Below are 23780 nucleotides of genomic sequence, written 5' to 3'. Positions count from 1 at the left end.
CGGCATGCGGGATCTTCCTGGACCAGGGCTCGAACCCCTGTCCCCTGCATTGGCAAGTGGATTCTTAACCACTGCGCCACCAGGGAAGTCCAAGAGAAGTCCTTTTGCTAATGAGTAACGACCACATTTTCAGCACTAACTCTCTGAAATGGATGCGTGCCCATCCCTGAACTGATCCTTGTGATTGTGGGCCCACCTAAGGTTCAGGGAAGATGGTAAGCTCTATGGGTGCTGATGGCCCACCCAGTTCATTTTCCAAGAGGAAACTGAGGTATGGTCATGAGAAGGGGGAATGGACACTAGGTAAGCAAAGACAGCAGATGTGTGCTCCCAAATGGTGGAAAGGTGGCCAGTGAAAGCCTCTAGAATGAAGGGACCCCTGTTTAAAACCACGGAGTGTGTTTTGTTTGAAGAACAACAAACAAAAATCAAGGGGGCAGCACGGACTGGAGGTGGTAGAGGCAAGGAGATGGGAATGATGCAGTAATACATTCAGAGAATTTCAGTTTTCCAAATGCTGTCCCCTATGTTTTCTTCTTTGAGCCTCCCTTGGACCACCTGGGTGGGAGACTCCACTCCAGTTTTCTCACCTGTAAATTGTAGGTAGTATGTCTGCTGCAGAAGTGGTACCAGCAGCTCCCACTGTCACTAGGTCCAGGGTGATACATCACCCCTTGTTGGTTTCTCTTACTCTGTGCACACTGCTGTAAATGGTTCCTTTGTTAATGTCTCCTCAACTAGCCTGCTTGGGTGTGTTAGCTGTGCCAGGCAGGGGCCTCGATTGGTACAACAGCGTGTCTGGTTGGGAGTAGTGTGCAGTAGAGCTGGTCCCCCAAACCAGGTGTTTCTCTGGGCAAAGCCCTGTCTCATCTCCTCCCAACATATAGAAAGGGGTTGCCAAATAACAGTTACATGAATCTTGCAGCATGTTGGCCAAAAGTCAGCAGGAGAAAGAAATGAATTGCGGGCTATTTGTCACTAACAGGCAAGCCAATCAAGCCCCTTCATGATCTGTAATGCAAAGTAGGCTTCCACAGGAGACATTTATTTTAGCTTCATCACTCCTTCCTCCTAATGATGTTTACTCTGCAAAATGCTTCTCATTATTTCCTTTTTTATTTTTTCTTCTTGGCAACTGCATCCTCTTGTCGGTGTCCTCTTTTATGCCAAGAGCCTCAGAGATTCCAACCTTTTCAGAACACATATGACTCTATTAATTACTCTCTGAAATGAGACTTCTGAAACTCAGCTGTAGAATGAAAGAAGAACCTAAGAAATATCACAGGAGGATGAATGAATGATTCTATCCAAATAGATACTAGAAAGTCAAGGTGAAGACACTTTTCTAACAGCAACATTCAGAGGCCACTGATTCCATCCATCTTTCCTTCCTTTTGTCCTTCCATCCATTATATATTTATCTGTTGCTAGGGAATTAGACTGGGCTCTAAAGAAACAATAGTGAGCAAGACAGATATGGCCTCTGCCCTCCCGGATCTTATGGTGCAAAGGGGCACTTGGAAAATTAAATAGCCACAGTGTAGTATGATCCATTTTAAATAGGTACAAGATATTCATTATGTGAGCACATTAACAAGGGCACCTCAGGCAGTCCAGAAGGGAGGGCCAGCATGAGCTTCCTGGGAGAAATAATGTTTAAGCTAAACCTGGAGGTGAGAAGGAATTAGCCAGGTGAGGGAGGAAGCATGTACCAGGCAATAGGAACAGCATGAACAAAGGCTTCAAGCCATCAGATACAGATGGCTTTCTACATCTCATTACATTTCCAATTGTACCTTGTCCAGCTGGTCTGCCCTTGAATCTGGCTCTGACTACATCACCGTAGTAGGCTCCAGATCCTTCAGCTCTGTTCCAGTTTATCTTCAGTCCATATCCTTCTCACTTTTGTCAGAGCACCTCCCTGCAAGTACATCTGGTCAGACATACTGTGGCCCCAAGTCCCAACTCCTTAGGCTACTGTTCGAGGCTGTTCGCGTTTTGTCTGTAACCATCCTTTGTAGTTTATTTAAATCTCACTATGCTCTCAGCTCACTATTCTCGTCACAGCTTTGAGCCTGCCTTCTGCGCCCTTGGTTGAGCTCTTCCTTTCACCTGCACTGTCCTCATCCTCTTCATATCTGTGTGAGTCAGGCTTCCAGCACATTCCTGCTGGTACCCTCAAATGAGGCAGCTCAGAAGGATTAAAAAAGAGACTGTGTGCTTACATAGATGTTGGCAGGGTTGAGGCAAACCAGCATGAGATGGGACGGTCCCCACAGCTACCCCATGACCACCTCCAGACCAGAAGGGGAAGGGGACGGAACAGTTTCCAGAAACACAAGGAGGGGCTCTGTGGAGAAGTCTCACACCCCTCCACCCTCCCAGCACCTCTGAGGTCATTGGCCTAATCCAACAAGAAGCCACAAGGCAAGGTCACCTGTTAATGCCATCCACACAGGTCAGCTGTCCTGGACCCAGGGCAGGGGGGAAACGAGTGCAGAGAAGACCTGGAGAGATAAACAAAGAATAAACAAAAGACCACCCCCCTTCCCAACTGCTTTCACCATTCATCTCAACTTTTTGAAATAACATCCACTAATTGAGACCCAGTATGGATGCCAACTCACCCACGATTCCTCTCACCTATGCCCTTCACAGCCCTCCAGCTGGACGCACTTTTCCTCACCTCTGAATGTGCCAAGTGCTTTCTCAGGATCTCTGTCACAGTACTTCTCATTCTGAACCTCACTTCCTCATAACTTACATGCATGGGTCTTAGGTTGGGTTCCCCCAAAGCAGACTCGGACATGAGATTTTTGTGTCAAGGTGATCCATTAGGAAGTGTTCCAGGAGGAACCGGTAGGGAGGCGGGGAGAAGGATGGGAAGGGAACCAAGGTAGGGTATGACTCACTGCTGCAGGGGAGGTTGGTCTGGGGGTCAGTGTACAGCTGGCTTCAGAGTTGACCCCATCAGAGGCAAGGGGCCAATTAGATGGATTTCCACACAAGTCAGTCATTGGCGAAGGACTTCGAGTTCTCTGAGCTCTCAGGCAAAGTGGCTCCAGCAGCCTGTGGTCAGACCTTAACAAAGGGACGGAGGGTCTGGCTGTTGAATATGGTTGCTCACTGGGAGCAGATGTGGACAAAAGTGGTAAAGAAATTGAAAATGATGGGGAGAAGCACTGACAGGTCTTTTATTACACACATCTTCCCTCCCTCCTCGGATACTAACTTCTCTAGGGCGAGCAATGGAGTCTTCTTTGCAACAGCACATATATCTTTATAACATCAAACACCAAGGCTGGCTTCATGGGTGTGACATATGTAATCCCATAGTGCTTAGAAGGAGTCCATGCTTGGTTTAATGCTCTGCCGTCACCACTGAAATTCTTAAAAATTACGGAGAATTCTTAATAATCAATGCACAAATTAGGCATTTAACACGTGTTTATTGAATGAAGGAATGAATGCCTGGCATTCATTAGGTGGTCAGTAAATGCAGGTTAAGTGGGCGTATCAGGAGGGACTATTGTCCTAAGTCTTCAACTTCAAAAATAAAGAAGAGGGAGTGGGGTCCTGCCACCTCGCCCCCTCCCCTGCTTCCCCCAGTCTTCACTAGGCCCCTGCTGAAGTGTGGGTAGGACTTGTTTATTTCAAACTGCTATTTATTTTTTTCTCTTCCCATGCCATGGAAAATTCCTGGCATCAGGCAGCCTCAGAGCAACACTATTTTTATTTCCCCAGTGAAATAATTAAATTTAGGCTCAGTTACTTTTCCCTAGTAGAGAGGCTGTGGGCAAAATGGGACGAAGAGGCTGCTGCAGAGGGCTGGTTGCGATGGGTTCCAGAGAGACTAGGCACCATGATCTGAGACACACTTACCATGGAGCCACACGGGAAGGAGGTGGCGAAGGCTTTGTAAAATCACTCAGTCAGACCTTTCTGCTGAGTAGGACAACCACAAACATGTCTTAGAATCTTAGAGCTGGATGGAGCTGTAGGAATGATCTAGACCAGGGGTCAGCAAACTATAGGTCAAGGGCCAAATCTGGCCCTGCTGCCTGATTTTGTAAATAAAGTTTCATTGGACCGTAGCCATGGCCATTCATTTGCGTGTCACCTATGGCTGCTTTCATGATACAGCAGAGTGAAGATGCTGTAACAGAGACCATATGGCCTGCAAGCCCAAACATACTTATTGTCTGGCCCTTTGTAGACAAAATGTATTGACCACTGACCTAGACAAGGAACGCTCACAATGTGTTATGTGGAAACTACTAGTCTTTCAGGATGCTCTATACAAAAGTATGCTGTGGTCAAATATCTTTGGAAAATGCACAAACCTTATCTCCCCTCTTGAAACTTCACAGACCCCATCACCCTACTGCAGCAGTCCCTGTCCATGCTGTGCCCACATGCACTGCACACTCTGCTTACTGTATGCACCTGTGGCTCTTGCCCTAGGTTCTTGTTCTGTTATTTGTTGTCTTTTCCTCCTGACCCAGGGCGCAGGGCAAGCTGGAAGCACTGGACAGTCAATGACCTTGAAAGCAGACATCAATCAACGATAGACAGTATAAGGGAGAGAATTCCTCAGCTTCCTTGCCTGTTGGTTGGGAAAACTCTGAGGCATGATCTACACTGTCTCCTAGAGCTCACCTGAGGGACCAAGACCCCGCTGTCCACGGGGATCAACCTGCTCATTAACGCACCTTTAGTGACTGTCCTCACTTCCCCTAGTGGAGTTCTTTGAAATCACCTCCCAAACGAATTCTATTCTGATTCTTAGTGTGCTTCTGGTGGAATGCAAACCAAGATACCTACTAATTAAAGGCTCTGAAAAGTCCTGTAGTAAACATATACATATCTTCTTAATTTGGCCCTCAAGGCTTTTTTTTTTTTTAAATCTGGCTTCTATCCAACTTCCCAGCCTAATTTTCCTCAAATCTCCCCCACTCATCTCAAGTTTTCTTTTTCCTATTTTTCTTCTTTTTATTTCATTTATTTATTGAGCTTATTCCGCTTAAATATATATATACGTTGACAGCAGGAATTTTGTTTATCTTCAATACCTATAATAATGCCTGGCACATAATAGATATTCAATAATATATTTTGAAAGAATGAGTAAATGAATGAATATTATAAAATATTCAGCTGAGTTGACATCTAGGTTCTGTGTACAACTATGTGTGGCCAATTTAAGGAAATATTTACTTATAAAAATAAAGTATAATTCCATTTTCATATTTATAATCTTCATAGACTTTTTTAATGTAGTAAACATACAGTGTGCATTAAAAAGAATGTAGCTCACAATACTTTTGTTTCCACTATGAATAGGAAAGTCTTCTTTCTTTTTTTAAAAAAATTTATTTATTTTTTTATTAGTTTTCTATTTTATACATATTAGTGTATATATGTCACCCATCTCAAGCTTTTTTTCAATTTCTTGAACCCACCATATTCTTAATGATGTTATTCTCTTTCCTCATTGCCTTGCCAACACCTACTCACCTTTAAGGCTTTAAATACAATGTCATGTCATCCTGGAAGTCATCCAAAAAAAAAAAAAACTTAACCAGGACTAGGTGTTCCTGCTGGATATTCCTGGACTTCCCGTATCACGGTGTTTACCGAGCCACGCAATTCCCAGTTTGTGTCTACCTTCCCTCCAAACCATGTAGCTTTATTAGAATAAGGACCATGTCTGTCTTCCTACCCCACTGTATCCCGGAGCCCAGCAGAAGTGCTTCATAAGAATCTGTTGACAGTGTGGATGGACGGTTGAATGCTTCACGTACTCTTTGTGTCGGAGCAGAGGTAGCACACTGGTAGGGTTTGACCAGCTTCTTGGTCAAACTTTAACCTGGTGCCTTTAAGCCCAGCTCTCGACCAGGTCTTTCCTGTGGCCGCCAAGCCCAGGATTAGCAAGTTTAGTAAGAATCCTCCCACTCTTGATAGCTAATCAATTTCTTCTTACTAATTTTTCACCTACTCCCTCACTCTGACCATTGCCTCTAAACCCCCGCTTCTCCCTTTTATATTCAGAGTTGAGTTCAATTTCTCTCCCCTATTTGAATAGTTTTGATCAATAGTCTTGATCAAAGGTTAGAGTTGAGCTCAATTCTATATGGAAATCTCCTTTACTGCGGTACCTGGAATAAAATGAGTCAATAAGAGGGAGAATTGATAGAAACCTATTTCCTGTCTCCTTCCCCACCATTCATCTACCACCTACCCAAGTCCCAGGCACACAGAACTATAACCTTTCCCTGCAATTACCACACATGTTCCTGCCTTCATATATATGCTGTCCCTCTTCTTCGAAGAAAGGGACTATTTCATCTTTTCTGTCTGATGATCTCCAACTGTGAATCATCTCCCAAAGGATTCTAAGGAATAGCTGGAATTATCATTAGCAAGATTTCCCAAGACATCCACATGTACTTTTTGATTACTTACGATGTACGAAAAACTGTTCTCAGTCTCCCAATTCATCCCACCACCACCCCCTTTCCCCCTTGGTATCCATAAGTTTGTTCTCTACATCTGTGTCTCTGTTTCTGCTTTGTAAATAAGATTGTCTATACCAATTTTATCAGATTCCACATATATGCGTTAATATACAATATTTGTTTTTCTCTTTCTGACTTCACTCTGCATGACAGTCTCCAGGTTCATCCACGTCATATATACACTATTGATATTATGTATAAAATAGGTAACTAATGAGAACCTACTGTATAGCACAAGGAACTCTACTCAATGTTCTGTGGTGGCCTAGATGGGAAGGAAATCCAAAAAGGAGGGGATATATGTTTATGTATAGCTGATTCACTTTGCTGTACAGCAGAAACTAACACAACATTGTAAAGCAACTATACTCCAATAAGAATTTAAAAAAGAAAAAGAAAAATTGTTCTCAGTATAGGGGTCAGGGGAGGGGTTCTGTCAGTTTGGATTCCACCCTCCCCCGCCCCCCCGCAAAGCAGACCCTGAGACAGGAAATTAGGTGCAGGAAGTTTATAGGAAGGCGAGCCTAGGAAGCAAAAGTAAGGAAACTGGGAAAGTGAATTAAGGAAAGGAGGAAAAATAATAAAAGTATATTAACGGGTAATTTACCACTGGAGGCAACTGGGTCTCAGTCCCCCTGGGGACCTTCTGAGAAGCTGCGAAGGACTTGACTCATAATCAAAGGGTGGGGAGGCTTTGAGGATTTAGTCATTGATTTTCCTCCTCATTGGCTGAGAGTTGCCTCTGGGGGTTTTAACTCTCCACATGCCCATATGTCCCCTGCTGGCTATAGAGCAAGCTCCCAGGGCTCCAGAGAAGAAAGACGTGTGTACCTGAGGTAGGAAGTTGTCAGCGAGCTAGAGATAGTCTCCTGAGGTGACAGGGGGACTCAGAGGTGCTGAGAAGATACGTGCTGGGCATCAGCGTCATCCGCTACATAGTGACATTCAAAATCTATGACTCGTATGACATCAGCCCAGAGCAATGGGCATAGATGCTGATCGTGAATGTGTGCTGTGTACTTGCCAACGAGTACAATCAACCCATCCTCGTAAGGATACAGACACGAGTAAGAGTCTTAGTTCTCAGGCTGAGATGCTCCCGGCACAACTGACATGATTTCTCAGGTCTTCTTTCTCAGGAAGAGTGATGACCTCCTCTTCCTGAGGTTTTGCATCAGCCCCCAAGCAGCTCAGGACAGTTGAAATGAAGATCCGAACTGACATCATAAGCAAGTTGGCTTTGTGTGTGGCCTCAGGGTGCTGACAAAAGCCTCCCATTCCTCTGAGCCCGATCACCTGCCTCGAGCTTAATTTCAAAGCGGTCTCCTGGTCAAGAAACCGCAGTTCATTCCCACATGGTCACCCAGAGATTAGAAGTAATTTCCATTCTTCACCTCTCTTCCCTTTCTGATTTCAGGGAGCGGGTGGGTGGAGGGAATCCAGTCTGGACAGCTCATGAGTCATAAGCCCCGTTGCTCTGCCATTTAATGCCTTCACTATTCCACACATGCCTTGCAGGGGGAATCGAAGCTCTTTCCTTGAAGACCAAAGTGTCAGAGAAATCGAAGTTCTCCTTTTCCCACTTTTAATTTCATCATTGATTTTCATGAAGCCCTTCAGAGGCTCCCAATACCTCCAGCTTTCTTTCCCTCAAAGAGAGAGATTTAGAGGAAGCAGCCAGTTCCCAGCTTTCACAGGCCACTAGCGATGTGGCTGCCTTGTGACCAGATCAACCCGGTCCTGATCCTGAGGCCTCCGTCTCTCTCCCTGGTGAAGGGTCCAAAGCTTTCCCAGGATTAACCTGTCCCACCGTGGGCTGCAAATCTGCTTGAGGTCAAAGTGTACTCTTAAGGTAAAAAAGGACAAGAAACTATAATGAGAAGCCGATGAGGCCAGTAAAATTTCTTGGAATATAAAGACTAATCATTGCATTTTGAAAAAGCTTCATCTTATAAATAAAAATGTGCCTTTGGACCTGGCTGAGGTCCCATAACAGATAAGACACAGAAGGAGGTGGAAGTGCACTTGAGGCTCTGCCCCCAGATAATCACAGCTGGAGAGCGGGTCTGGGCTCTGAGCTCCACTGTCTTGAGGGATTGTCCACTGTATGGGCTTTATTGGCCCCTAGACAATGGGGATGTTTCACTCTCTGTGTCTTTGATCTTGACAATACACTTTGCACGGCTGATTTGCTGGTTCTGAGCTAAGCTAAAGCGAGAGCAATCTTAAACTGAGTATAAATCTTCATTCTTACCGATTTTTAAAGCTAGCACAGCCTTTGTCATCAGACCCAGTGTGCTCATCTACCATTAAAGCACACCATGTTTTTTTTCAGCAAGACATTAAGCTGTGTCCAAGCAAATAACTTCATGTTCCCGTTTTCCACCTGTTCTGTTTGAGAAGGACTCATTCACTAATTTTTTTTGTTTCACACTCATCAAGCACCCCCTATACTCTAGGTGCTGTTCTAGGTGTTGAGGATACTGTACAAGCCTGGCAGCGCACTTACTTTTAAAGATGCTACTTACAAGCCAGTAAATGGCCACATGAATTGTGTGACTTATGTGGCACCTTCAAAACTTATATAAAGCATAGTTACATGTTTTTAATCTACAAAGCATTGAGAAATCATCAGCTTTTTTTTTTTTTTTAATCTATGTCTTTTTTCTCTGGGACATCTCTTGCTTACGGACGTTTAGCCCTCTGTGTATTGGGCTTATACCACAGACTGCCAAGGTCAAAGATGGGAAAGGCAAGTAGAAGAGACAGCTTTTTTTTTTCTTTTTTTTTTTTTTTTTGCGGTACGTGGGCCTCTCACTGTTGTGGCCTCTCCCGTTGCGGAGCACAGGCTCCGGACGCGCAGGCTCAGCGGCCATCGCTCACGGGCCCAGCTGCTCCGCGGCATGTGGGATCTTCCCGGACCGGGGCACGAACCCGTGTCCCCTGCCATCGGCAGGCGGACTCTCAACCACTGCGCCACCAGGGAAGCCCCAGAAACAGCTTTTTAAGTGATTAAAATTTGTCCATATGGTCACTGGCACTTGCTATAATTTTCTTAAAAAAAAAAGTCCTGGTTAATACAAAAGATTATTTCAGAATGGGAAGGGATTTGGGGAACATCCGGTCACAGGGCACCCTTTCACTAAGTGAGGAAGAATCTGAGACCTGGAAGCAGGGGATCAGGCGCAAAGCCGGGAAGAAAAGTCCAGGTTCTGCCCTCCACGTCAGCATCCGCAACGCCCCGCCTAGCAGGTGCATGTCGGGAATCTCTTCCTCTCCCAAGGGCCCTTCTGCCCTTCCTTCCCTTCTTCCATGGCCTCCTTCCTGCCACTTATACTTTCTTCAAGCAAAACCATGGGCTACAGACCACACAGATTTTAAAATCCCATGGCCTTTCCCCAAAGGAAGAATTGCCTTCCTAAATGATATAGAAAGGCAAGGAAAACCAAGTTACACTGTTACTGCTTTTTCCCTTAATGCTTCTTGATTCCCTTTGGGTTCTGGACGCGTGAGATGCTGCTGCTTGCTCTTCCTCTTTCTCTCTTCCTCCTCCTTGTTTTGGAGAACAGCTAATTATAATCAGGTATAAGCTGTAAATCATGGGGATGCTCTCCTTTGGGGAGTTTTATATCCACACGTGTCCTCACAGAAAGGAGCCAGACTGTGGCACGAGATAGACGTGGGTTGGAACCCGGGTTTTATCTTCCACTTATTGCTCTGTGACCCTGGTAAGTCACGCGACCTCTCTAAATTGCATTCTCTAAATTGAATTCCGCTGAGAACTCTCGTTAGCTTTACCAGTGCCGAAGGTCAGCTGACGTGCAGGACTCCTGTTGGTTTCCTTCCAGCACTTACCCCTTTCTCACAAAGGACTATTTAAAGCACAATTCCTGATCTCATACTTGGACCCATTTTTAGAGGCTAAAATAAAGAAAATTAGGGGTTCCAGGACTGGGTATGTTTCTGTCATGCTCACGAAATTGCAAGGGTGCTCACAGCTCTTGTATAGGAAGATCTTAACTACATTTAATCACAGGAAACCTTCCCAGGGAGGCTCAGGTTTGCTCCTTTTATACAGTGATACAAGAAAGATTTTACCTGGGGTAACAAAGGAGATTATTCCATCAATTCCTATGTTTGCTGAGCCCATGCCTGAGAAGCAAATAACACTGCCCTTCTTATCCAAGTTATGGATTTTGTATTAGAGATTCTTATAATTTTCTGTCAGTCATTTCCTCCCTGGCTCCTCCCTTCCTTCTTTGAGAACCTGTCCATATACTTTGCAGAGTCAGTTCCCACAGGCCCTGCTGAGTGGGCACACGACTTGCATCCCTGAACACAGACAGCTAGATCTGGAATGATCCCTACTTGAATCCAGCCAATCAGGTTCTTGCTCTGGGGGATTGGAACTGGGCTTCTGAGATGCTAGTGAGTGTTGGTTGAGTGTTTAAAGAGAGAAGTGAAGCCAGCAATGGGGACAATGTGTTTGGCTTTTGGGCCTAGAATCAGAAAAAAATAACACAGAAAACCAAAAACCAAAAACCACCAAAAAAACGAGTCAAGAGGTACAGATAAAGAGAGAGGTAGAGATGGAAATGAGGGAGGGGCCACATGCAGACAGAAGCAGAGCCAAGAAACCAATCCATTAAGAGACACTAAGAGCAAAATCTTTATTTTGCTTTCTATCGCTGTTTCCAGCGTTTCATGGACATTAGTTGCATTCTCTGCCCTTTCATTTTGTTATATGCTGCTGTACTTTGTTGATAAATATGACCTGTGCCTTTTTGCTTCATGTGTGTGTGTATATGTGTATGTGTGTGTGTGATTCCAGCGCGCTTTGTTCTTTGCGACCAAGGGATACCAGGACAGATTTGCATCCATCACCACCTGTGATGACCAGTAATATTTTCAAGATGGAACCTTTGTTTGAAGAGTAGAGCTCATGGTCCTGGGACCAGAACCAAGAGGTGAGGCTCCTGTGATCTAGGGTCTTAGCACAGTGCTCATCAATTTATCTGTCACTGATGCTCCGAGAGCTTTTGCTGTTTTCATTCTTTGCATCAGGCTAAAATAGATTCTATAATTGATTTCCCCCTCAGAGGAGTGTGGTTTCCCATCTGGGATGGAGAATCATAAATCCTTTGGGAGCCCCAAGGGTTGGAATGGCTCCAGGATTCCTCCTCACACCATTGGCCAGGGTCTCTTTTTTCCTTTTCTGAAAGGTGTGAATCTGACCTTTCGATTGGTCACCAAGGTTGCCATATTCAGCTACTTGTGACTAAAATACAAAGGGCTTGGAGGGAGCACAGCCCACAGATTCTATTTGAGGAATGCCAAATGGTTCTCCAGGACCCAGCTGGTACCACGCTCTCTCTCACACAGTGCCTGAAATGTGCACAGTTATTTTTGTTAAATTATATTATTGCTCATGAAGAAGTCTAATATTAAAACAAAATCAACAATGCCCACAGAGAGGGCAGAGAACTCTGCAACCTGCCAGCTGTGTGACTCTGGGAAAATCAAAACCTCTGTGTTTTGGTTTCCTCATCTGTGAGATGATAATACTAATACCTACCTCAGAGGGTCATGATGGGAGTTAATATTTGTAAAGCCCCTAAAACAGTACCTGGCACATGGGTTGAGTCTTGTTGAACACACATTCCACCTATTAAGATGGTGACAGAGTAAAGTCTGGGGCTTTCCCTGACATGGTACATAAACTCTTGGACTCAGAATGCCTAAGGTTTGGAAAGTAGGGAGGACTAAGGAGTCGGGTCTTGGTGGATTTGGAACACTGCAAGATGAGATAACACTTCTCCAGACCAGGGTCAGAGGTCTCCCTTTGGAAAGGGATCCTTAACGTGTTGGGCTGGGAAGAAAAGAGGAGATGAGGGAGGGAACTCAGGAAGCTACAATAATATTATAATGAGTAAAAGTCTTTGTGCAAGTCTATCTCAAAGATTCAGGCATTGATGGGTGTGTGTGTATAATTTAAACTCAGGAACATAGGTATAGCCATAGGGGCTGTGTGTCTTTAAGACATGCCCACCTTTAGATCATATTCTCAAGGAGTCGTTGGTTAAATCATGGCCAGAAATTACAAAAATATTGGGATTTGGGGGATTTAAGTCATATTTACTTAGGTAGAATTTACATACAGTAAAATTCACCCTTTTTAGTGTGCAGTTCTAAGAGTTTGACAAACGTGTGCAGTCATGTAACCATCACCGCAGTCAAGCTATAGAACATTCCCATCCCCCCTAAAAGTTCCTTTGTGCCTATTTGTGGACAACTCCGTTTCCCAACTGCAGCCGTGGCAAGCACCGCTCTACCCCGCCCCCCATAGTTTTGCCTTTTGCAGAATGTCAGTAGAGCTTATCTGACTTTGATCCCAGGTCTGGTGATAACAGCTCTTTTAGCATCCTGTAGCCCTTATCACAATTATAATTATACTGCATATGCAACTGATTGATGAATTGTTCATAGCCTATCTCTACTGCTGGACTTCTGCAGGCATGTCTGAAGGCAGAGACTGGCTGGTTAATTACTGTATCCTCAGCAATACCATCAAGTAGAGGTTCAACACACATTGTTTAATGAGTGAATGAATGAGGGACTCAATGATTATAAGGAAAGTGCTCTAAGACACTACTGATACAGCAAAAGCAATGCAATATTCAGTGGTATCAAATCTATCATATTGTAAAGCACCAGAGACTATATTATTTAAACATTTTTGAAGAGTAGGCATAGACTTTTTAGTTACACTGGGTCTGAACATTAGCAATCAGAACCATCCTAGGCTACCCCAGGTGCATGATCAGTACCTTCAATTAATTAAAAATAAAATGAAAAAATTTTCAATAATTTAATACTGTCTTTTGCCATTAATTTGTCTAACTATATATTTAAAGCTGTTTGTTGCATAATTTTTTTTTTTTTTTTTTGCGGTATGCGGGCCTCTCACTGTTGTGGCCTCTCCCGTTGCAGAGCACAGGCTCTGCGCAGGCCCAGCGGCCATGGCTCATGGGCCCAGCCCCTCCGCGGCATGCGGGATCCTCCCAGACCGGGGCACGAACCCGTGTCCCCTGCATGGCAGGCGGACTCCCAATCACTGCGCCACCAGGGAAGCCCTATTGCATAATTTTTACACTCCATATATTTTGTAGCAAATCTGACATTACCGTGATGCTTAACAGTAAGATCATGAAATCCTCAAAATCCAGCTTATTTTCTGTATGTTCGTCGAGTTCAGAAAGGAGGTCTCTGCATCTTGGTTTGGTTTCTTGTCCCGTAAGAATAAAGAAGAAAAAGCAAAAAAACCGAATTCATCATGCCACCTCGGTTTTACAGATAATATGCAATAGTAAACATGTTATTAACAACAGGTCAAGTTGCTACCAGTGCTACTAGTTGAGCACTGTATTAAATCTTTTCATGGGTTATCTCACTAAGTGCTCACAGTGACCTTATTGAATATGAACTATTATTTTCCCACCCTACAGAGGCAATGCCAGAGACTCAGTGAGAATGAAGTGATTTGCCCCAAGCTAGGCAGCTGTGAGTGCGGAACCAGGATTCAGCTCATTGGCTACCCGATTCCAGAACCCACACTCAACTGCTACCCTACTTCTCTACAGGTACAGATACTGTTATGGTTTCAGAGTACAATCCCTTTGTTATTGGAGGTATCCACTATGTGCTGCACTGAGCATAAGATTATCCAGAAATATGGAATAAAATATGCTAAAAGAAAATATGTGCTTTGGAATATTGTTCAGCCCTAAGTTTGATCATGAATCAAACCCAAGTTCATAGTCATCAGCAACAGAGTGAGGGAAAACATGTGAAAACACCTAAATGGAGGGGATTTTCAGTTCCAGCCACAGCTCATGAAATATCTTCCCAGGTGCATCAGAAACGTTAAGGTCATTTGATTCACTGCATTTAGTTTAACCCCAAACACTCATCCATGTGCTGGCTGCAAAAAAAACCATCACAGCAATGACTAAGGCCCTTTAGGAGTGATGATACATTCCTCTTACAGGCTTAGACCTTTCATGTTTCTCTACGCTGTTCCTCAAGAGGTCACACCTATCAGTGAGGGTGAAAGGACCTGTGTCTGTCTCCCTCCAGGAAGAGCTGGAGATAAGACAGAGAGAGAAGCCCTTTACTAGAGTAAAGCACTCTGTTTGCTCAAAGGTCAGAGATGGCTGGAGGTCTTCCTCCTCTTTTTGCTGCATATTTTAAGACCACGGAGCTGGAGGAGGTCCAGACTTCTTGGGGCCTGACCCACCATCTTGCTTTTTATCTTCTTAGCAGTGCTTTTAGGTGCTCAGTTTTACTATCTCTGACTGGCTATAGAGGGCTAAGTCAGATACCCCAAATTATGTTTAGGCTTATGAGAAAGGACATATTCCTTTCAGATCCAGGCCTCAGCCAGAAGGTCTGGCTCAGTTTACCACAGAACCCTGTGTGAGGATTTAGGAGAAAGCCCAGTTAGCGATGGAGACTCTTATGCTGTACCTGCCTGAGGGACTCTCACGGGGCGGAGCTGGGTGGTTGGTCCAAGACAGCATTCTTTTTTAACTAACTAATTAATTAAATTTATTTTTGTTGCACCGGCTCTTAGTTGTGGCAGGAGGGCTTGTTAGTTGTGGCATGCAGACTTAGTTGTAGCACGCATGCGGGATCTAGTTCCCCGATCAGGGATGGAACCCGGGCCCCCTGCATTGGGATCATGGAGTCTTACCCACTGGACCACCAGGGAAGTCCCCCAAGACAGCATTCTGACATGACGCTACATGTCTGCTCAGCGGAGGGAAGTTATCACCACTGAGACTGAGGATGCCAGGGATGAGCAGTCCCCTCAAGTCCCCTGAAATCAGTCTCTGCTCTCATCTGGAGGAGAGGGCGGGATTGCACCGTGGTCTGGCTGAGTCGGCTGCTAGAGATCCCAGAACGGCTGCCTTTCCCGGTTTTGCCTACACTGAGGGACACGAGGCTGAAGGTGTCTTTTCTGGTGACTTCGGTTTTAATTCTTTTCCTCTGATATTCTCAGAGGGATGGCGAATCACATAAGGATGATCCGTCTACTAGGTCCTCATTTTCATACTTGTTAAAAGCTCACTGAGGTTTTGCCAGCTACACGCAGCATTCTTTTTCTCTCTAGTATCTGTCATTTCTTTCGGCCTCTGATGTAAGCCAGTAATATAGGATTTGTTCTCCCACCCTCTCTGTAAAGACTCCCCAGAACTTTGGATCTCTTGTCTAATTCTGCCTGATGTTTCTGGCTGAAAAAATAGCTTTTCTTAAAAAAATTATTTCAAAAATGATATGTGTTTAATATTGGACATTTAGAAAAAACAGGAGCATGTAAAAATAACCCTTTACCCCATTACCCAAAGATAGCTTACTATTATTAAGATTTCTTTCCAGTTATTTTTCTGTGTCTCACACTGTAGTACTTTGTCTCTTTCTCTCTCTCTTTCACACTCACAGACACACACACCCAGGCACACACTCCTTTTTAAAAAAATTTATTTTAATTAATTTTTAAACATCTTTATTGGAGTATAATTGCTTTAAAATGGTGTGTTAGTTTCTGTTTTATAACAAAGTGAATCAGCTATACATATACGTATATCCCCATATCTCCTCCCTCTTGCGTCTCCCTCCACCCTCCCTATCTCACCCCTCTAGGTGGTCACAAAGCACCGAGCTGATCTCCCTGTGCTATGTGACTGCTTCCCACTAGCTGTCTATTTTACATTTGGTAGTGTATATAAGTCCATGCCACTCTCTCACTTCGTTGCAGCTTACCCTTCCCCCACCCATGTCCTCAAGCCCATTCTCTATGTCTATGTCTTTATTCCTCTCCTGCCCCTAGGTTCTTCAGAACCTTTTTTTTTTTAAGATTCCATATATATGTGTTAGCATACGGTATTTATTTTTCTCCTTCTGACTTACTTCACTCTGTATGACAGTCTCTAGGTCCATCCACCTCACTACAAATAACTCAATTTCATTTCTTTTTATGGCTGAGTAATATTCCATTGTATATATGTGCCACATCTTCTTTATCCATTCATCTGTCGATGGACACTTACGTTGCTTCCATGTCCTGGCTATTGTAAATAGTGCTGCAATGAACATTGTGGTACATGACTCTTTTTGAATTATGGTTTTCTCAGGGTATACGCCCAGTAGAGGGATTGCTGGGTCATATGGTAGTTCTATTTTTAGTTTTTTAAGGAACCACCATACTGTTCTCCATAGTGGCTGCATCAATTTACATTCCCACCAACAGTGCAAGAGGGTTCCCTTTTCTCCACACCCTCTCCAGCATTTATTGTTTGTAGATTTTCTTTTTTCTTTTTTTTTTTTTTGCGGTACGCGGGCCTCTCACTGTTGTGGCCTCTCCTGTTGCAGAGCTCCTGATGCGCAGGCTCAGCGGTCATGGCTCACAGGCCCAGCGGCTCCGCGGCATGTGGGATCTTCCCGGACCAGGGCACGAACCGCATCGGCAGGCGGACTCTCAACCACTGCGCCACCAGGGAAGCCCTGTTTGTAGATTTTTTGATGATGGCCATTCTGACTGGTGTGAGGTGATACCTCATTGTAGTTTTTTGTTTTTGTTTTTGGTTCTTTTTTCAGTACGCGGGCCTCTCACTGTCGTGGCCTCTCCCATTGCGGAGCACAGGCTCCGGATGCGCAGGCTCACGGGCCCAGCCACTCCGCAGCATGTGGGATCCTCCCGGACTGGGGCATGAACCTGCGTCCCCTACATTGGCAGGCAGACTCTCAACAACTGCGCCACCAGGGAAGCCCCCTCACTGTAGTTTTGATTTGCATTTCTCTGATGATTAGTGACGTTGAGCATCCTTTCATGTGTTTGTTGGCCATCTGTATATCTTCTTTGGAGAAATGTCTATTTAGGTCTTCTGCCCACTTTTGGATTGGGTTGTTTGTTTTTTTGATATTGAGCTGCATGAGCTGCTTATCAATTTTGGAGATTAATCCTTTGTCAGTTGCTACATTTGCAAATATTTTCTCCCATTCTGAGGGTTGTTTTTTGTCTTGTTTATAGTTTCCTTTGCTGTGCAAAAGCTTTTAAGTTTCATTAGGTCCCATTTGTTTATTTTTGTTTTTATTTCCATTTCTCTAGGAGGTGAGTCAAAAAAGATCTTGCTGCACACACTCCTTTTTAACTTTATTATGGAATAATTGACAAATATAATTATATATATTTAAAGTGTACAGTGTGATGGTTTAATACACATGCGTTGTGGAGTGATTACCAAGATCAAGATAATTAACACATCCATCACCTCACAGAGTTAACTTGTGTGTGTGTGTGCGTGTGTGTGGGGAGAATGCTCAAGATCTACCTCAGTGACCTTCAAGCATGCAGTACCGTATTACTAACTATAGTCACCATGCTGTGCATTAGAGCCTCAGAACTTATTCTTCTTAAAATTGGAAATTTGCACCCTCTGACCTATACCACGCCACTTTCCCCTTCCCCTAGCTCCTGGCAACCACCAATCTATTCACTGTTTCTATGAAACAGGCTATAAAAAAAATCACTTGTGGAATTAAAAAAAAAAAGCCGATTTCACACACACTCTTTTAAAACAATCATAGATTCACGGGAAGTTGTACCCTTGACCCAGCTTCCCCCAGTGGGTGGCACCTTATTTCACTGTGGTATGCTAAAACCATATATATTTATATCTTAAAGGAACTATAATACGTCTCTTTTAAACGTCTCAGAATACACATAGAACCTGAGAGACTGTTTACTTTTAAGTTTTTTCTTGCTCAATCTATCATTAAATGTTGGTGGTTTAGGTTCTGTGTGAGGTCCTCCTTTTTTCTTATGCATTTTCCCTAGGCTACTATTTTCCAAAGTTTGAACATGTACTGCTGGTAGAATGTAACACAGCTTTAGGTGATGCAAGAATAAATATTAAATAAGAATGAACAGTCATCTATATTTTTTTACTACCTTCCACTTTTACCCACTGAATTTACATTTAAAATGGTGATCAAGGCTCCTTATAAAATAATTTCCTTTAAGTAGAGTGTTCTCTTAACAAGTTCTAGGTACATTATAATACAGGCTATAGGCAGATATGGGAAAAATATTGAAGATGGTATTCAGGTGGCTGAGGTTTGAGAAAGATGTCTCTAGATGATTTAGGTCACTTCCTTCTGTTCAGTAACCATTTTCACATTGCCCACTCTCACTGTTACAGATCTCTATTCTGACCTTCCCGCTCACATATCCTGTTGCTGTCCGAGTTTCTCCACTTGACAGTTTCAAGGACATCTTAAACTTGACACGTGCTAACAGAACTCATCACCTGCCCCCACCTCCCTCCCTACCTCAAATCTGCTTATTCTCCAGCCTTCCTCTTCTCTGGAAACGGGACCACCACCCACTTCCTCCCACGGTCAGAACTGAGGTATCATATTTGTCCCCCTTGCTCTTCAGCCCTCATGGTTATCAGATCCCGTTCATTCCACCTTCCAGATGCCTCCCATATTTGGTGCCTTAGTCCAAACCAACATCTTCTGTTTGGATTCCCTCCCCACGGTTCCTCTTTTCTTCGTTTCACTCCCCATCCCAACCACAGTCTCATCTCCTACTGCAGCTGGTATAATTCCTTCGACCCGGATTTAGAAACTTCCCTGGCTTCCTCCTGCCCTCACGCTATGCCTCTGTAAGAAGTGGCTTCTCTTCACCCCCCCGGCCTCCTCTTCCACTGCTTCCTACTTCCCTTCCTCTTCTCACCAATACTTGCCCTCATAGGTCTTTGACATGCTTTATGCCAAATCCTCTGCCAGGCATGCCATCATTCTCATCCTGCACGCACCCCGCCCCCGGTCCCTGCTCACTCTTGATCTCCTTCTTCAGATCTTAGCTATACCTTAATTTCCCAGGAGCTCTTTTTTGACCTCCAAGCCCAAGATGGTCCCTCTGTTTTATTCTGTCACTGCACGTTCTACTCTTTCACGGTCCTCTGACTATTTCTAATTACTTTTTCAGCACATCTCTCTACTCTGCTGGATTGTTAGCTTGTTCACTGCATTAACCCCAGGGCACAGCTCATTTCCTGGCGTAGGGTAGGTGTCCAATAAACATTTGTGGAATGAAGCAACATAATGGTAACTTCGAGCTGGAGTTGTTGACTCTTTGGGCCAGCCGTTATGGCGTGGCCCCCTGTTTCTTGGTACCTATTAGTTCTCTTACCTCTGTGAAATTCCTATATTGGGTTTGCAGTAGATTTTTGGCAGTAGCTTTCCCAAGTTTGCCATCAGGGTCAGAAAAGTTTCTGAAAATCATAGCGGCAGTGGCGATGGCTTTTTCCAGATCTGAACCATTGCGTAGAGCTGTGAAAGAAGAAATGTACAACTGTGTAGCCTAGGTTAGAAATGACCCTTCCCCAGACATGAGGCTCTACCTTCCAGGGGAACTTAGGGAACAGGGATGGAAGGTTTGTGTCAATGTAATCTTGGTCTTGGGCTCTTTGCCACCTATCTGGGAGTGGGACATGGGGGAGTTTGATCCTTGACCTTTAAACCATGGAGAACAAAAGTCCCTCAGTAGCAATTAGAATTAGTAGAATTAGGATGAGATTTATCACCCTCTTCCCCTGTGACCTTGGGAAAACACCTGACCTCTCTAAGCCTTGGTCTTCCGACGTGTAATTTCATTCAGTTATTCGACAAATCTTTATAGAGCATCTACCGTGTGCTTGGCTCAGTCCCTGGCATTAAGGATACCTCATTGAATAAGACAAAGTCCTGCTCTTGTGGAGTTTGTATTCTGTGTCAGATAGAGCATCACCACATGCCAGTGTGATAAAGGAGAATGATATCCAGGACAAGTCCTTTGATATCATGATAGACAAGGGATCTCTTTGAATTATGGCCTCAATCACAGTGATCTAGCTGGTTTCTCTGATTTAAATTCCTTGAAAGGATGGTACTAGCTCAGTCCCTTCCAGTGGGTAGCACATAGTGAACTCTGAGAAGTGCATGAAGGACAATGAAGAAAAATCTTATCCTCTCTGTTCTCTCAGTCCCCAATACATCCCCTATTATAGAACTTTTCCTGCTTTACACTTATTGCATGTCTAATCATCTTTCTCTCTAACTAGAATACAAGCTCCATGAGGCCAGAGATCATAGCTTTTTTTATCACTACATTCCCAGTGACCAGCACAAATGCCTGCTGTGTAGTAGGCGCCAGTAAATGCTGTTGAATGAATGAATAGGAAGAAGAGAAAACAAAATCCAACAGCTTTCTGCCCAGGTAAAGTGCAACAATCATGGATTCAAAGAAAGATGATCAGTCAGATATTTGTGACTTTTGTATTGAGCACTTACTGTGTTTCTGGTACTTTCTGTGCTGTTCAGCACATAGAAGTGACAGAACCAGATGTGGCCTCTGCCCTCATCTATATTACAATCTAGTGGGGTAATAAATAATAATCAAGAGGATATGTGTGTATACATATATTTGTTTTACACATATTTCACAATTATTTATTTATCCATATACACATATATTATGCATATTTGCAACTTGTATGAGGCAAAGAAGGTATAGAAACACAAGAAATAGAAAATTACACAGTAGGTCTCAGAGGAAAAGTACTGAGATAGGTTGTCTTGGAGGCATCTACTATATAAGTAGATTAATATTTAAGCTAAGACCAATACGGTGGGAAGGACCTGCCATCTAAAGGGTGGGGTGGGTCAGCCTGGGATTAGGGTTGTTTTGAGTGTTCCAGGCTCAGGTAACAGCATATGTGAAGGCTCAGATCAGGAGTCTGGCACATTGGAGGAGCTGAAAGGAGACAGTTGTGGCTGGAGTCTAGAGGCTGAAAGTGTGTTTCATTAGAAAGGTTGGCAGGGGCTAGACCATCCAGGGCTCCTAGGTTCTGGAAAGGAATCAGGATTTTCCATCAGATGTACAGAGAGGGCATTAAAAGATTTTAAGCATTTAGGTTTTTTTTTTTTTTAAATTAAAGTTCAATACACAACATGGTTAATCAACTATACCCCAATATAAAATAAAAATTTAAAAAAAAGTTAGATGGAATGACAAGAGTTAAGAGGAATGGATGAAGGGAAAACAACTGTGGACCTTCTCAGTTTTTACTGTATCTCTGAACAGGAATCCGACTAAACGGTAAAGGGTGTATATAAACATCTGCCAAAGCATTCTAATCAATGTGTTGGCCTCTCTCTCTCTTGCATGAGGAAATGTGTGTCCTCTCCATCCCCCCGTGTCATTTCACCCACAATTAGGCCGAAGCTTGAGGCATTCGGACTTCCTGGTCCTGCAAATGGATAACTCTTTTTTGCCCCCCACTCAAGAGTACCCACTTATTTGCTCCAAGCTAGAGCAAGTCAAGGACATGTGTGTAAGCAGCAATCTGGTTGGGATAGGAAGTTGGAGCTGCCATTTATTGTGCATCTATTGTGTGCCAGATACTTTAATAAATTGTATATTTACTTCTCATAACCACCATACGGATTATTATACCATTTAAATTTTTATTGCATTTTTAACCTTTTTATTTTGATATGATTATAAATTTACAGGAAATTGCCAATGAATATGCAAAAACAATCTCCCACACCTGTTCCCCCAAGAAACATCTTGCATAATTACAGTACAACATCTATAGCAAGAAACTGACATTGATACAATCCACAGTTTGTTCAGATTTTACCAGTTACATATTCCCTCATCCTCTGTGTGCGTGTGTGTGTAGTTCTAGGCAATATTACCAAATGTGTACCTTTGTGTAACTATCACCACAATCAATATACAGAACTGTACCACCAACATAAGATTCTCTCATAGTAACCCTTTATAGTAACAGCCAATCTTTCTACCTGCCCCCTCCCCCATCCCTAACCCCTGGCAATCACTAATCTGTTCTCCATCTTCATGTTATGAAACAACACATGTTCTGTGAATGGAATCATACAGAAGTTCTCTGAGAATGGCTTTTTAAACTCAGCATCATTCCTTTGAGGTTTTTTTTTTCTGTTTTTATTTTTTTATTGGGGTATAGTTGCTTTACAATGTTGTGATTCCCTTGCGTTTTTTTAAAAAATAAATTTATTTATTTGATTTTTGACTGCGTTGGGTCTCCGTTGCTGCGAGCAGGTTTTCTCTAGTTGCAGCGAGCAGAGCTACTCTTTGTTGCAGTGGGCAGGCTTCTCATTGTCGTGGCTTCTCTTGCTGTGGAGCACGGGCTCTAGGCGCACGGGCTTCAGTAGTTTGGCCACACAGGCTCAGTAGTTGTGGCACACAGGCTTTGTTGCTCCACGGCACGTGGGATCTTCCTGGACCGGGGCTCGAACCCATGTCCCCTGCACTGGCAGGCGGATTCTTAACTATTTTGCCACCAGGGAAGCCCCTCCCTTGCATTTTATCCAAGTTGTTGCATGTAGTGATGGTATTTTCCTTTTCATTGAGTAGTATTCCATGATATGTATGTACCACATTCACCACCAAAGGACATTTGAGATGTTTACAGTTTTGACTATTTTAGTCCCCTTCCCACATAAAGTTGAGAATAAGTTTGTCTATTTTTTTTTAAAACAACTTGAATGTTGTTATATTTCATTAAACTTAGAGAGCAACTTGGGGAGAACTGATATCTACTATGTTGACTCTTCCAACCCATAAACACTGTATGTCTCTCCATGATTATACCATCGTATAGATGAAGAAAGGATAGGATCTTGCTGAGGACACATTAATAAGTGGCAGAGCTTGAATATGAATCCATGTTGAAAACATAAGCCTTAAGAAGATAGGAATGTTTTGCCTGTCTTCTCTTCTGTGGAAACTTCAGCACTCAGAACAGTGCCTAGGATCTAGGAGGTGCTTCACCAATCTGTCGAATCAATGTCTGCAGAATCTGTGCCCTTAGCTTCTTACTCCTTGATTTCCTCTTTGGTTTCTGATCCTCAGTCCCATCCTGACCTGTGGCTTCTGTCTGCTAGTCCAGTGGCTGGCTCTCCATCTAGACTACTATCCCAGACTCAGAAAGTTCCCTGCTTCTTTGCATTCAATTTTTAGCTCTTTTCCCTCCTATCCTTATCCACCTCTTCCCTTCACTTCTGCCACATCCTGAAACCCACATTTAAAATTGGAATTTTTTGGCTTCCCTGGTGGCACAGTGGTTGGAAGTCCGCCTGCCAGTGCAGGGGACATGAGTTCGAGCC

At 43.7% G+C, this 23780-nt stretch overlaps 1 protein-coding gene across 2 annotated transcripts in view; it reads right to left on the bottom strand.

The window, feature by feature from the left end:
• Positions 1–23780, bottom strand: part of SNTN (sentan, cilia apical structure protein) — a gene marked incomplete at its 5' end in the record, with an annotated part of 56394 nt that overhangs the window by 17233 nt on the left and 15381 nt on the right. The window contains 4 exons of one of the 2 annotated variants that reach the window (XR_013830189.1): positions 2438–2507; positions 2913–3081; positions 13703–13803; positions 19777–19916. Coding sequence is in view for 1 of the 2 variants with exons in the window: in XM_079934239.1 (XP_079790365.1) it covers positions 13652–13810; positions 19777–19947 (330 nt within the window). Of the gene's footprint in view, positions 1–2437; positions 2508–2912; positions 3082–13334; positions 13811–19776; positions 19948–23780 lie in introns of those variants that run through there. The other variant, XM_079934239.1, reaches the window with a different exon arrangement.

This window comes from Stenella coeruleoalba (assembly GCF_951394435.1).
Source record: "Stenella coeruleoalba genome assembly, chromosome: 10".
Taxonomy (NCBI): domain Eukaryota; kingdom Metazoa; phylum Chordata; class Mammalia; order Artiodactyla; family Delphinidae; genus Stenella; species Stenella coeruleoalba.
The sequence above is the reverse complement of the archived record's forward strand: the minus strand, read 5'-3'. Positions and strand labels throughout refer to the sequence as shown.